Source organism: Zootoca vivipara, chromosome 11, assembly GCF_963506605.1.
Source record: "Zootoca vivipara chromosome 11, rZooViv1.1, whole genome shotgun sequence".
NCBI classification, from domain to species: Eukaryota; Metazoa; Chordata; class Lepidosauria; order Squamata; family Lacertidae; genus Zootoca; species Zootoca vivipara.
Genome location: NC_083286.1, coordinates 41,246,009 through 41,259,742, shown reverse-complemented (window position 1 = coordinate 41,259,742; position 13,734 = coordinate 41,246,009). Strand labels below are relative to the sequence as shown.

The 13,734-nt window shown below is 40.2% G+C and overlaps 1 protein-coding gene across 3 annotated transcripts in view; it reads left to right on the top strand.

Moving 5' to 3' along the window:
* MAP3K1 (mitogen-activated protein kinase kinase kinase 1) overlaps positions 1–13,734 on the top strand; it is a 69,681-nt gene that overhangs the window by 24,882 nt on the left and 31,065 nt on the right. For all 3 annotated transcript variants that reach the window (XM_060280287.1, XM_060280286.1, XM_035100953.2), the window contains exon 2: positions 12,682–12,832. In XM_060280287.1, the coding sequence (XP_060136270.1) occupies positions 12,682–12,832 (151 nt within the window). The remainder of the gene's footprint in view (positions 1–12,681; positions 12,833–13,734) is intronic.

Genomic DNA, 13,734 nt, shown 5'->3' with positions numbered 1-13,734 from the left:
GTATCCTGCAGTGTTGGCTACCCTTCCCAGTTTGGTGTCATCTGCAAATTTGATGAACATCCTCTCCATTCCTTCATCCAAGTAGTTTATAAAGACGTTGAACAATAACCCCACTTGTCACTTTTTCCCCAGGATGATGAAGAACAACTAGTGAGCTACAAATCCACCTAACAGTTACCTTTTTCATCCACTTATTTATTTATGTTACTTATTAAAATATTTATAGACCACGGTTCCCTAAAAATCCAGCATACAAAATTACAAGGAGGACAATAAAAACGTCAATAAAAAGTGTCAATAAAAACATCAACTTCATTTGGTTACAGTCCACCATATTTTATAGACTCCATTATAGTGTTAACAATCTGGCTCCTCTGTTGCAAGCTGCAAGTGGCAAAGAAATCATGAAACCTTATTAGCCTGCAGGAATATGTATCCAAAAGAAGCCAGTGTTTGTGGCCTTTTGCATTCTTTAAATGTCAAATTCTCCTTAGGCTGAAGAGGCACAATTTCCGTTTACAGTTACTCCAGCTGTTTGTGAGTGTGGTAGTCTTATTAAATTAAATTCTCTTTGAGTGTACATATTATAGAATATCTATTTGTATTTACAGTTTGCATAAAGTTTGTTTGCAACAGATGATTATACAGTGGGTTGCACTGAATTATTCTAAAATAATCAAATGGATGAATATTTTCTTTTGTCCCTGAATATGAACAAGCAATGATTGCAAACTGGATTAATTACCATTTGGATTACAAATGAAAAATAAGGCTCTGATTAATCAAAGTTGGCAACTGACTGCTTTGAGAGACCTGAATATCTTCTCTATTCTGTTTTTGCCTCTTACACATTATTCCTACTTATGGCCATCTCCATTAAGGATAGATTGGGTAAATGAATAGATGACACAAGGAAGAATACATGCAGAAATGTCCAAAATGCCATTGGAACGAAGGTTTGCTGGAATTACCAAACTTGGATTGCTTGAAAGACTGCCTTACCCCTTACATACGCAGTAGGTTTTTCTTCTTGGAAGTTGCTAAAACATGAAACACAGTCCATTGCACATTGGAGCAGGGCGTCAGTGTAGCTACCCCTGATTTGCATAACATTGTTCCTGCTGAGATATGACATGTGCCCACTATTAGTGGTTTCCAGAAACTACACTATATATATTTTTTCCCCACAGTGTTTTCCAGCTTTATTTATTTAGGTGTCTGCCTTCAGTGTTTTGTATCATGTTAAAACCTATTTTTGTTTTTATTGTGTGATTGGAACTTTATGAAAGGCAATCATAAACTATTTATAATTTATATTAAAGTCCTAAGGCATTTAGGGCTTTAAAGTACTATAATCACCAACCCTTTGAATTCTGCCTGGAAATGGACCAGTAGCAAGCACAGTTGTGTTAAGAACTGGTGAGAGCTGTTCTTTATAATCAAGCTCAGTTTTCTGCATTGTGGGCTAAATTAAGTTTTCAAGAAGTCTTCACAAACCCTCCTGCATATAACACATTTTCGTTGTTTAATCTGAAGGTTTTCAGGGCATGAATGACAATGACTAGGCTATCTCTGTCTTAGGAGAACCTCACAGCTGATAGAAGGTGCAGCATGTAATAGGTGATGCTTTAGCTCCCTTAAACTGCAACCTTTTTCTCCTGGGGAAGAGGATTCCTGTCCAGAACAGGTTTGACAGCACCTCCCTGAGGAGATTAATTTGCCACCCAAAAACACCACGATCTTTTCTGCGTTCATCTTCAGTTTACTAGTGTTCATTGCACATCTCATATACTTGATTGAGTACTTGAACTGCCTAACCTGAATCTGATGAAAAAGAGTAGAGTTGGGTGTCATCAGCATACCGATAACACTCTACTGCAGATTTCCATGTACAGTAATGTCAGTTAGATTTCATGTAAGTGCTAAAGAGCACAGGATATGAGATTAAACTCTGTGGAACTCCATAGTGTAAATGTCATGGATCCAAACTCTTAATCTCTCATATGGAGCTATGGAATTGGCTATCCAAGGAGTCTTCTCTATCCAGATGCCCTATCTAGTAGGAGTGTTCTAGGAAAATGAACAGGGTAGTATGCCCTCTGTCCTTCCCTTGTCAAAGTTTTTCCATCTTGGCAACCAAGTCTGTGCTGAAACCTGAGCCTAAAACCAGGTAATCAGTTTATACCAAGAATGTCTGGAGTTGCATGGTAACCACACATTCAAGCCCCTTTCCCAAGACTTTTGACAAAGTCCCCCATTACATTATTGTGGAGAAGCTGGTGAAGCATGGGCTGGATGAGATAACTGTTAGGTGGATTTGTAGCTGGTCAGTTTACTCAACCCAAACAGTGCTCACAACGAGAGCCAGTGTGGTGGTGTGGTTAAGAGCGGTGGACTCATAATCTGCCGGGTTCGCGTCTCCACTCCTCCACATGCAGCTGCTGGGTGACCTTGGGCTAGTCACACTTCTCTGAAGTCTCTCAGCCTCACTCACCTCACAAAGTGTTTGTTGTGCAGGAGGAAGAGAAAGGAGATTGTTAGCCGCTTTGAGACTCCTTAGGGTAGTGATAAAGCAGGATATCAAATCCAAACTCCTCCTCCTCCTCCTCTCCTCCTCCTCCTCCTCCTCGATGACAAGTGGTGTGCAGTACATGGCCACAGGGTTCTGTCCTGGGCCCATTGTTGTTCAGCCAGATGGAGATGGTCAGTAACCATCCTGGCATCCAGAGATCTCCAGGTCGTCACAGTTGGACATGCGCCAGTCACAAATTGTGACTGGCACCTGGGGAATTTCGAACACTGACTATGTCCTGTTCTGGGCACCACAATTTAAGAAGGATATTGACATTCTGAAATGTGCAGAGGAGGGAAACCAAGGTGATCAAGGGTCTGGAAATGAAGCCTTATGAGTAATGGAGTTAGGTATGTTTAGCCTAGAAATGAGGAGACTGAGAAGAGAGATTATATCCATCATATCCATGATACCCAGTTTCAGCATCCCTTTCTTGGAATCATAGAATTATAGAGTTGGACGAGACCTCAAGGGTCATCTAGTCCAACCCCCTGCAATTCAGGAATCTCAAGTAAAGCATCCTTGCCAGATGGCCATTCAAACTGCTTAAAAACCTCCAGTGAAGGGGGGTCTACTACCTTTCAAGTGAGTCTGTTCAAATGTTGGACAACTCTTACCACCAGGAAGTTCTTCCTGATGTTTAGTCGGAATCTCCCTTCTTGAAACTTGGAAGCCATTGGTTCGGATCCTATCCTCCAGAGCAGGAGAAAACAAGCTTGCGCCTTCTTCCATGTGACAGCCCATTAGATATCTGAAAAGGGTGCTGAAACTGGGTGATACTTGTTACAATCCTTAAAGTCCAAGGAACCTCCGGCATCTGTGCCTTCCAAGTAGTCCATCAGCCTCAAGTGGGCAACCTATAATGTTTGACCACCCATTTGAATTTGGATTAAGAATGTTTCATTTGAGTATACAGTGGTGAACTTGCTTTGATAGCCAGCCCAAATGAAAGTGCCCTGGTAATGAGGAATGAGTACCAGATCAGAAGGTTATTTACCAACAATGATGATTAATGCTACAGAGACTTACTTGTGATTAGTGATAATGTCTAGCTATAGCATTGTTTGGCCATAAAACCTTTGGGTGTCAGATCTTAACAAGTACTTGACTTTTCACTAAGCATCTGGGATTGGGGGAAGATTTTGGGTCAGTAGGTATGATTTACAGTTGACTTGACCCTGGGTACCCAAGCCAAATGAGGAACCCTCCCCCTTTATGTGGCAAATAGAACTCTCTGTACACTCATGTGTTATCTGTTGACAGTGTCTGCAGTTTTAAAACCACTGTTTGTGTGTCTGGGAATTGGTGTTCTTTTTGCTTCTGGAGTTCAAGAGCAGCTGGTTTTGATGTTCTTCCTGGATCCTTAGTTTTCTTGCTGATGACAGAAGCAATACCTTCTCTAAATATTTCAACTTGTATTGCCTGTGCTTTAAAATTATTATTGGACATTATCATATTGTCCTTAGTCAAATACAAATGTTTTCAGTAAACTAAATAGGTTTTTTTAAAAGAAGAATTTATTTAAAACACATGCTTTTATTATTGACATCATATGATTAATCCTGCACAGAAGTTAAATCAAATCCATTATATGTGGTCTGTCTACCAACATAAACAACATATGCCAGAATAAAACAAATCTTCCATTAAAGAAATATTTAGAATTTCCAGGTGCTCTTGGAGGAAACTGATTTTCTAGATCCATTTCATTTTGGGTTTAGGACCAGGTTTAGTATACTGCTTTGGTCACAGTGTATGATGACATCTGTTGAGAGAAACAGGGGAAATGTATCCTACTGAATTTTCCTCGTTAATTCTCAACAGCTTTCAATGCTATTGACCATGATATCCTTCTGGAGTGGCTGTCCAAGTTGCCACTGCTTTGCGGTGGTTCCGGTCCTGCTTGTATTATCAATTCCAGAGGGTGGTGCTTGGGGAGTGCACACTGTGGCCTTCAGTGTGTGATTTCTCAGGGTTCGATTTTATCCTCCATGCTGTTTAATATCTACATGGAGCTGCTGAGTGAGGTCATCCAGAGTCTAGCAAAATGCTGATGACACACATGTAGTTTGAATGTGGGTAAAACATTGCAAATATTAAGTAAAACAGGCAATAGTAATTGGACAATAGGAATTGAACGGTATTCTTTAGTTAAATAGATTCAAATCTTTTGATGCACAATTTACTCTTTCTCGCGTTAACCGCTTAACTGAAAACACATTTGAAATTAGCTGGTAGAAGATAATCTGTGATAGGGCCTTCTCAACAGTGCACTGAGGTTTGGAACTCCCAGGAATTTTCAGTCCCTCTCCTTAGGTGGATTTCTGACAGAGGCAAATGCATAGCTCTCTTAAAATACTTTTATTTTCTCTGAGCCAAAATAATGTCTTTCCTCAGTTCCTTTTCTGGGTGCTTTTCTGCTGGGAAATTGGATTGTTCTGTTAACAGCTATTTAATTTGCTGTGCATTGTTTAAATATATATTAGTTTTAATGTTTGTTGCCCTGAGGATCCTTTTGCTCCAAATTTTTGATTAAAACGTGTTTTCTATGACTGATGTACAGTAAGCTTGGAACTTATGTGCATTTAACTTTTGCACATTCAGCTTTATGCGCTTGGCAATTTCCCCCCGAAAAAATAAGAAAGGGTGGGCACCTGGGAAAAAAGACTTTGGCAATTCCACCTGCCATTGAACCCAATATGTTTTGGCTATACGTGATTTTGGCTTTAGGCGTGATCCCTGGAACATAACCCCTGCCTACGTTGTGGGTTTACTGTACTTTGTGGGTTTACTGTACTTTGTGTGAGCAGAGCCCATGTCTATTTATTAAATACTAAAAGTTTGGCTCATGTGACTATTTTCTGTCTTCCCCTTCATTAAGAATCTGGTCTGGAACTATTTATCTGACTAGTTGATCTGAATGAGTATTTTTACTTAGTGCATAATGAATAAAACACAATTAAACAGCATGGCTCTTTTAAACTGACACAAAATATTAACTACTTGCATGGTACAGCTTACAAGACAAAGTTGCTTACTTGTCTAGGTTTTGTTTAAGAACTTCCTCAACAGGTGTATGTATCTAAATATAGAAATCCTATAATTTTCTTTAAGACAGGGTGGAGAATGTTCTTCCTATGAAAGGCCACTGACGCACAAGACTAAGTCAGCGAGGAGCTGCATCTGATTCTAAGTGTAGTAGCCAGAGCCAAAAGTGGGTGGTGGTAGCAGGATTGCCTCCTTTCTACCCCCCCCCCCCTCACTAGTCACACACAGGAGATGACAGTCAGGATAGCTGCATGGCTCCTCCCTCCAGAGCCAGTGTGGTGTAGTGGTTAAGAGCGGTGGACTCGTAATCTGGTGAACCGGGTTCGCGTCTCCGCTCCTCCACATGCAGCTGCCGAGTGACCTTGGGCTAGTCACACTTCTCTGAAGTCTCTCAGCCTCACCTCACAGGAAGAAGAAGAGGAAAAGTTTGGATTTGATATCCCGCTTTATCGACCTGGCTAACATTCTCCTTTCCAGACACCCTGTGAGGTAGGTGGGGCTGAGAGACTTCAGAGAAGTGTGACTAGCCCAAAGTCACCCAGCAGCTGCATGTGGAAGAGCGGAGACAGAGTGTTTGTTGTGGGGGAGGAAGGGAAAGGAGAATGTTAGCCGCTTTGAGACTCCTTAGGGTAGTGATAAAGCGGGATATGTGGAATAAGTGAAAAACATGCTTTAGGAAAAGGCATCAAATTTATGCTGTGGGCCAGACTGCAGTAAGGGAGTGGCCAAGCCTGAAGGGGCAAGCTGACTGGTTGCCTGGGGGAGCCAAAAACACAGGAAAGCAGTGAAGGGTGGAATGGGTGGGAGAAAAGATAATAAAATGATAAAAACATTCCCATCCTCCTGTACGCGGACGATATGGTTTTGCTCTCGCGGACCAGAATAGGTCTAAAGCGTCTGGTAATTGCCTGCATTGAGTACATGGCCAAAATGAACTTATGCTTGAACTTTGAAAAAAGCAAAATCCTGGTGTTTGGTAACTCACGCACGAGTTATAGCTGGGTTTTTGGAGGTAAACCCATCCAGCAGGTCTTTAAATTCAATTATCTAGGAATCACCTATCACCATAGGCTCCTCTGGTCTCCACATCGAGGCACGGCGGTGAACGCCAGTAAGATATCCACGCAGGCAATTACGCGATTTTTTACAACAAGGGGCAACTCACATATCCCTTCTGCGCTCAAGATCTTCAATGCCAAGACCATTTCACAACTGCTCTACGGCATTCCAATCTGGATCCCGGGGTTCACCCAGACAGTAGAGCAAGTGCAATCAACCTTTCTCTACAAGATTTTCTCTGTTCCAAGATGCGTCCCATATGCAGTTTTATGTCTAGAGGGAGCTCAACACAAGGTGGAATCTGTCGCCTGGGCAAGATTCCTTATATTCTGGCTAAAAATCTGCCTCAACTCTGACAGAGATCCCTTCCTCCAGGTAATGCTTTCGGACACCTTCCTCCCCCCAGGGCTGCAACACTTCAATAGGAAGGTACTGCAACTGGGGCTTTCAATAGAACTCCTCCGCTCAATGTCCTTACAATCTGCCAAAGCCACAGTCATTACTAGGTTGTGGGACATTGAGAGACAGGATCTTATAGCGGCAGCAGGCACAACATGTTCCCCCCTTCTTTTCCACCTCCCGTGGGCTCATGAAACAAAACCTAACTATCTTGACTTCCTACTGAACCCACAGGAAAGAAGGGCATTTTCGTTGGCCAGGTTCAATGCAAATCCATCGAACCTCCTGTGGGGAAGATTCTCGGGCAGGGCGAAGGATGAGAGGATCTGTCCGTGTCATGACCCTCAGGTGGAAAGCCTTCCACATATGGTTTTTCATTGTAACCTTTACGTCGACCTTCGTCAACGGTTCCTGGACCGGCTCTGCATTCCCAGAGGGAGACCAGAGCGGGAAATCTTGCGGTTCCTCTTGCTGGGGAAGGACCCGGTCCTCACCGAGATGGTGGCTCAATATCTTAATTTACTATTTTCTCGGCGTTGTACTCTGCAGTCGTCTGAGTCGCCGGAAGCCCCATTGTCGTGAAAGCGGATGGCGGATTATTCCCTTCCCTCTCTTGGCACAGCGTTTGCCACAGTGACAGTTTTAATCTGTTATTATTTTGTATGCGAGTTTGTTTGATGCCAATAAAGGTTTTACTTACTTACTAATAAAATGATATTGTGGACCAAGGGATGGATATCACTGGGGGACCAACTGGCTGCTCACTGGCAGAGGCCTGATGGGAGCACTGAAGGTGAAAGGAATGGGCAGAAAAGGCACAGAAAAATGGGAAAGCAAATTGGGTGGCATCTGGAGGAAAAAATGTTGTGGAAACAGGAGCAAGTGCAAGCAAAACAGCACCTAATTTGCTGTTCCTTGCAGACACCATACTGTTATGTGCTTGGCACTTTATTTAACATAACTCCATGTTGCAACAAGATCGGAGACAAATGCGAATAACATGAAAAAAGTTACATTACCAAATGAAACTTAAAGACCTTGAAGCTGTGTTCTCAATTGTATCCAGTAGTGATGTTGCTTTCTGTCTGCTGCCTTTGTTTTGGCGCTGAAGTTCAGATATTCAGAAATTGACCGCTTGCATACTTGGATGAACATGCAATTTGAATCTGAGCATTTTGAATGTGCAACGTTGAAGGTCATTCTTGGTTTCAGATAAAAAATTTTTTACAGCTTGTCTATCTATCTGAGAGAGAAATCTTTTCAGCCGGTAATTCCCACCTCCATTTAAATAACTGTTATATTTTGTGTAAACTAGAGCAGATTGGATTTACTGTCACATGAGAAGAAACTAGTTGCCGTTGGCCTTTTTTTTAGAGAGAGAGAACAAGTAAAGACTGTGAAGCTTTCACTGCTAGAGTACATTGTTAATAAATGCTTGTCCAAGTACTTGTTATAGCGGCTGAGAAGTCAACAGTGGACATGAGAACACCCAGAAGAATGTGGTTGAGTCTTTGGCTGCCTTAGTATCCTTTTTGCAAAGGATTTTCATTGTGCAGTACAGTATATCAGATCTCATAGAAATACAGCTGTAATTTTATTTTAGTTTGCAGTGGAAGAATATCTAGCATATTCTTTCGAGTTATATTGATGCTAATCCTAATATTTCAGCAATTCTTCTCCCAATAGTAAAATGTGTTTATTATGTGTAGATGCACTGAGCACCCAGGTTAAGGAAGGAATGGATTCCTTTATATATTAGGATGAGAGATATGGGGAAATATTCATTTTTTTTTTAAAAAAAAGATTCCAGCAGCAAATTTTGTGGATATGATTTTCTTTTTGAGCCTTCAGCCTGAAAAGAAGCAAGTGATGTAAAGGGGATGCAGGGGAAAGAGGTGGAATTTATGTTGCAGCCAGTGTTAGAAACTGGGATAGAAAATCTACGAACTAAATGGCTCCTGGGACCTGGGGGTTGTGGGCACCAAAACAGAATATCTAGTTGCTATTTGGGGTGGGGGTGTCGGCAACACTTTTATTATTTTGATAAGCATGAACCAATACACAATTCACATAAGTGACACATTGTTAAACAGAAATGGTTAATGCATGCTTAATTTGGTGTTTACAATAAAAATATTGGTACCAGAACTCCAGTTGCAGCACCTGTGAACCAATATGTAACATTTGTTTATCTCTAACAGGTGTGGATATCAGGGTGGATAAAAATCAATGATTTTTTTAAAAAAATCAAAAAAATCGGATTTTTTTGATTTAAATCGGATTTTTTTGATTTAAATCGATTTTTTTGATTTAAATCGATTTTTTTGATTTAAATCGATTTTTTAAAATAAAATGCTTTTTGAGGAAAATATATTACCATCCAAAGGTTATCCCATCATGAAATAAAGATTAGTTTTTTAATTATGTAGAATAAGGTTGTATATGTTTATTTTTGGGGGTAAATAAATGCCATTAATCCATTCACAATGTCATGCTCTTCCAGAGGTTTTTGTAAGATTATTGGGCAGATTCTCTGCCTACAAGATATTATCACAGATACTTGGTTTACTTTTGCAGTTCTCAAAACTGAATTTGACTCAACAGAGATCACATGCCTCTTCTTCACAGCAAAAATGTTATAACATGAACAGAGTTGAGAAAAAGACCTTAATCCTATTGTTCTACAAACCTATGAATACAGAAACAACCCCTTCAGTGCTAAGTTTCAAGAAGTTCAGTGAATAGAATAGAAACAATATTTTTCTGATTGTTTGGAGTGGACAGTATTTAAGTTTTTCATGTGATTTAAATCGACTATGATTTAAATCAAGCCTTACTGACTAGTGATTTAAATCGTGATTTAAATCATGATTTAAATCAGTTTGATTTAAATCAAATCCACCCTGGTGGATATTGATGCTGTCTCAACACCATTGCTTTCAATGGAATGCACATCCAGAATGTGGATGAGGATTTGCATCCACATTCTGAAGGCATTCTAGATGCACATCCCACTGAAAGCAGTGCCACTGCGATAGGAGACATCCATACTCAGGTGCATATTTGAATGCACATCTGTTTCCCCCCTGCAGTTACTGATCTAAAATCAGCACTGGCACACCACAGGGATCTAAGCGTGCTAAGTCCCTACCTGTAGTCATTGTATACATACGATTGTGTATCATCTGACCCGTCTACTGCAATTATTAAGTTTACCGATGACACCACCATAATGGGTCTAATAACAGGTGGAGACAAATCAGCGTATAGAGGGGAGGTCAAAAAAATATCTACATGGTGCCTAGAGAACAACTTGCACCTTAATATTAGCAAGACAAAGGAGGTGGTGTTGGACTTCCGGAGGAAGAGAGGAGATCTAGCCCCGCTGTACATCGGGGAGGGCTGTGTGGAGAGTGTCTCTTCCTTTAAATTCCTACCGGTAGGAGTTTATCTCAGTGAAGACCTTACTTGGAAAATCAGTACAACCCAGGTGGTTAAGAAAGCCCAACAGAGCTCAATTTCCTTAGAGTATTGTGAAAGAACAATGTCAATCAACATTTGATTATCTCCTTCTACTGGTCCACAATAGAAAGTATCCTTTGATACAGCATCACGGTGTGGTACGCTGGCTGGACATCAGTGGATAGGAAGTGCCTACAGAGGGTGGTAAATACAGCACAAGATATTATGGGCTGTCCCGTGAATCCGCTGGATGACATCGCGGAAGACCATTGCCTCAGGAGAGTAAGGAAAATTATTAGGGATGATTCACACCCTGGCCGGCACTTTTTTGATCTGCCCTTGAGCAGAAGATATAGAAGCATGATTAGTCGCACCAACAGGGTAAAGAACAGCTTCTATCCGTGGGCTGTTAGGCTACTGAATAAAAATATAACAACAGGGCAACTGACTTTCTGGTTTGGTGGGTGTGCGTCAGTAAATGAGGGGAATTAAGACTAAGAGAGCTGAGTGGGGGTGCTTGTGTAATCTCACTGTATACAAGTTGTACAAGTGACAATAAAGTATTTCAATTTCAATCTAGCCATATGTATATATATATATGGGGAAGCTAGCTCCCATACCTATATCTCCTTAGTATAAAGTAAATGGTGAAGATGGAGAATGAAAAGAAGAAATATCTTTGTCTTTGTCCTTCTTTCCCCTCTGAATAGTGTGTATGCATCTATCCATCTATCTAATATCTATATTTAACGGGCACACATGGAGTTGGGGGAGAATGTACCAGAAGGTTCAAGAAAATACAGAATCATTCTTGAACTTTTTGGGTGGTCGGGGAACATTGCAGCATTTATATATATTGGTGTACCCCAACTGGTTGCCCACAGTTAAAAATGGCAAGCTGTTTCGGGTTCCAGAGTTGTGAAACAGTAACAAGAATGTCGCTCACTGATGTGCTTTTGCCATTTAGTAGTGTGTGTGTGTGTGTTCATGTATAAATTAAAATTTGTATATAAATGGGTAGGTGACTTTGAGGCTGTTTTGGGGGCAATCATTAATCTCAAGACTACAGAGCGTCAGTGATGATGGATGCTGACAGTGATTGCTGCTGTGGTTGATTATGGTGTTTTTTTAAAAACTTCAACTGATGTAGTCTATACAAACAGTGACTTGACTATGGTAGTTTATAATAGTAGTATGGACAAACATGGAATATAAATTGATTCTATATTTGTCAGAGAAGCAATTGGCCTTTGAAAAAAATATTAATTTGCATTCAGCCATTTAAATGTTCAGAATGATACTTAAGTACATTAACTAGTTCATTTTAAGTAGTTTATTTTTTTTGAGTGCCAAGAGAATTTTACTTTTTCAGATGTGCAGGAAGATTGTTATTGGCTTAGCAGTGGATTTAACTAGAGTCACCGTTATTAATCATGGTCTTGTTGCTTCTGTTAATCTTGGACTTTGGGGGAGTATGTTTGGCTCTTAAACTAGATGAATTAAAAACTGTTTGAAGATTTGTAGTTCTCGTTGCCTAGAAATGTTTATAAATTCATAGTGCTGAAAAACCTTAATATAGCATTGTTTCTCCAGGTTTTCTCTTCTAATTTGATCTTTTAAAAAAATCCATACACAAATAACTTTGGAAAGAGGCCATATACAATGCTGTTCATTATATTATTAATTACCCACCTACCACCCTAAAGTCCCAGGGCAGGTTACAGCAATTAAAGCAGAGTGTTAAAAACAGTTTAAAATAACTTAAAATCACATGCACAATTCATGTCAAAGGTTCCTCAGAAACTTCCTGTGATTGCAGCCCCATGTCTTAAGAACCATGCGTTTATTGCAGTATCAGGCTATGGTAGGTCAGTAGCTTGAGGGAATTCTTGAGGGAATTTTTTTAAGGTCTACTAAAACAGCCTTTCTTTCATACTTGTTGCTTTATATTTGGAGTAGATGCACTCCAAATAACGGGGTAGCAGAATGTCTGCATTATCAGTTTAAGAGGTTTGCATCTGTTGCTAAAATCAACCGTTTAGCAATTACAGGGGGAGTAAAATATGGAGGTTCAAGGGTTAAGCATGCCACTGTGTTTATTGACAATCACATTTATGGTCTCTGCTTTTTCTTTACTGTAGTCGTGACATGGAGAATAAAGAAACCCTCAGGGGGTTGCAGAAAATGGATGACCGCCCAGAAGAGCGCATGATCAGGGAGAAACTCAAGGCAACATGTATGCCTGCTTGGAAGCATGAATGGCTTGAAAGGAGGAGTAGGAGAGGCCCTGTGGTAAGTAATGCTCCGGGAAAGGCACTGGCGTTTATGCTTTTAAAAAGCCTGATTGCTGATTCTTGCACAGCAGAACCTTAGTGTTAACATCTGGGTATCTCTTGTCTTGTAATTCCTCTTGATTAATTTCTGTGAATTGCTGATTGCGAAGCTTTAAATTCCTAACAATGTACAAGTCTACTGCATATTGTGGAAGTCAACTCCAACTTACGTTTGTATTGTTCAAAATAACTACAACACTGCCCTCTATCGTTACCATTTTAAATTTACTCTCTTGGAGGAAAAAACCATATTCATATTCAAAGCCAGCAAGCGTAAAAAATAAGGATCCAACAAAGGTGGTGGTGAGGAAGCTTTTTCAAGCTCTCAAAAAATAAATACAAATGTCAAATGATTAAAAAAAATATTTTGTATACTAACATCCTGGTTAGGCACTACACAGTGAGAAGAGCATAGGAAAGTGGGTTGGTAAAAGGTGCAGTGGAAGAAGAGAGACACCCACCACTTTTAACAGACATTACACAAAAATATGGTTTGATAAATATGGCAGTTGTATAAAGAACTGTTTTACTAGTATACAGCCAAAAAGGGTTTGGACTTATATTTCTCATACTGCAGCTCACCCCTAACTATATGGCAAATGTCTTTTCCAAAATTGTGTGATATCACTTTGCATGCAGTTGCAAAAGAAAAGCTTTTTCAAGCTTTGAGGCACTTTGGAGTCCTTTAAAAAAGTTGTTTATTTACCCAGTATTGAAGGTTACAGTATACTTCTTTCCAGGTATTCAGACCTTGGTTACCAAGACTAACAATTCCCCATACTGCATCTGGCAGGTTTTCATTTTGCCAGGTGAACATCATCTGCCTGGAGCACATGTTCTTTTGACTTGAAATAGAATCTC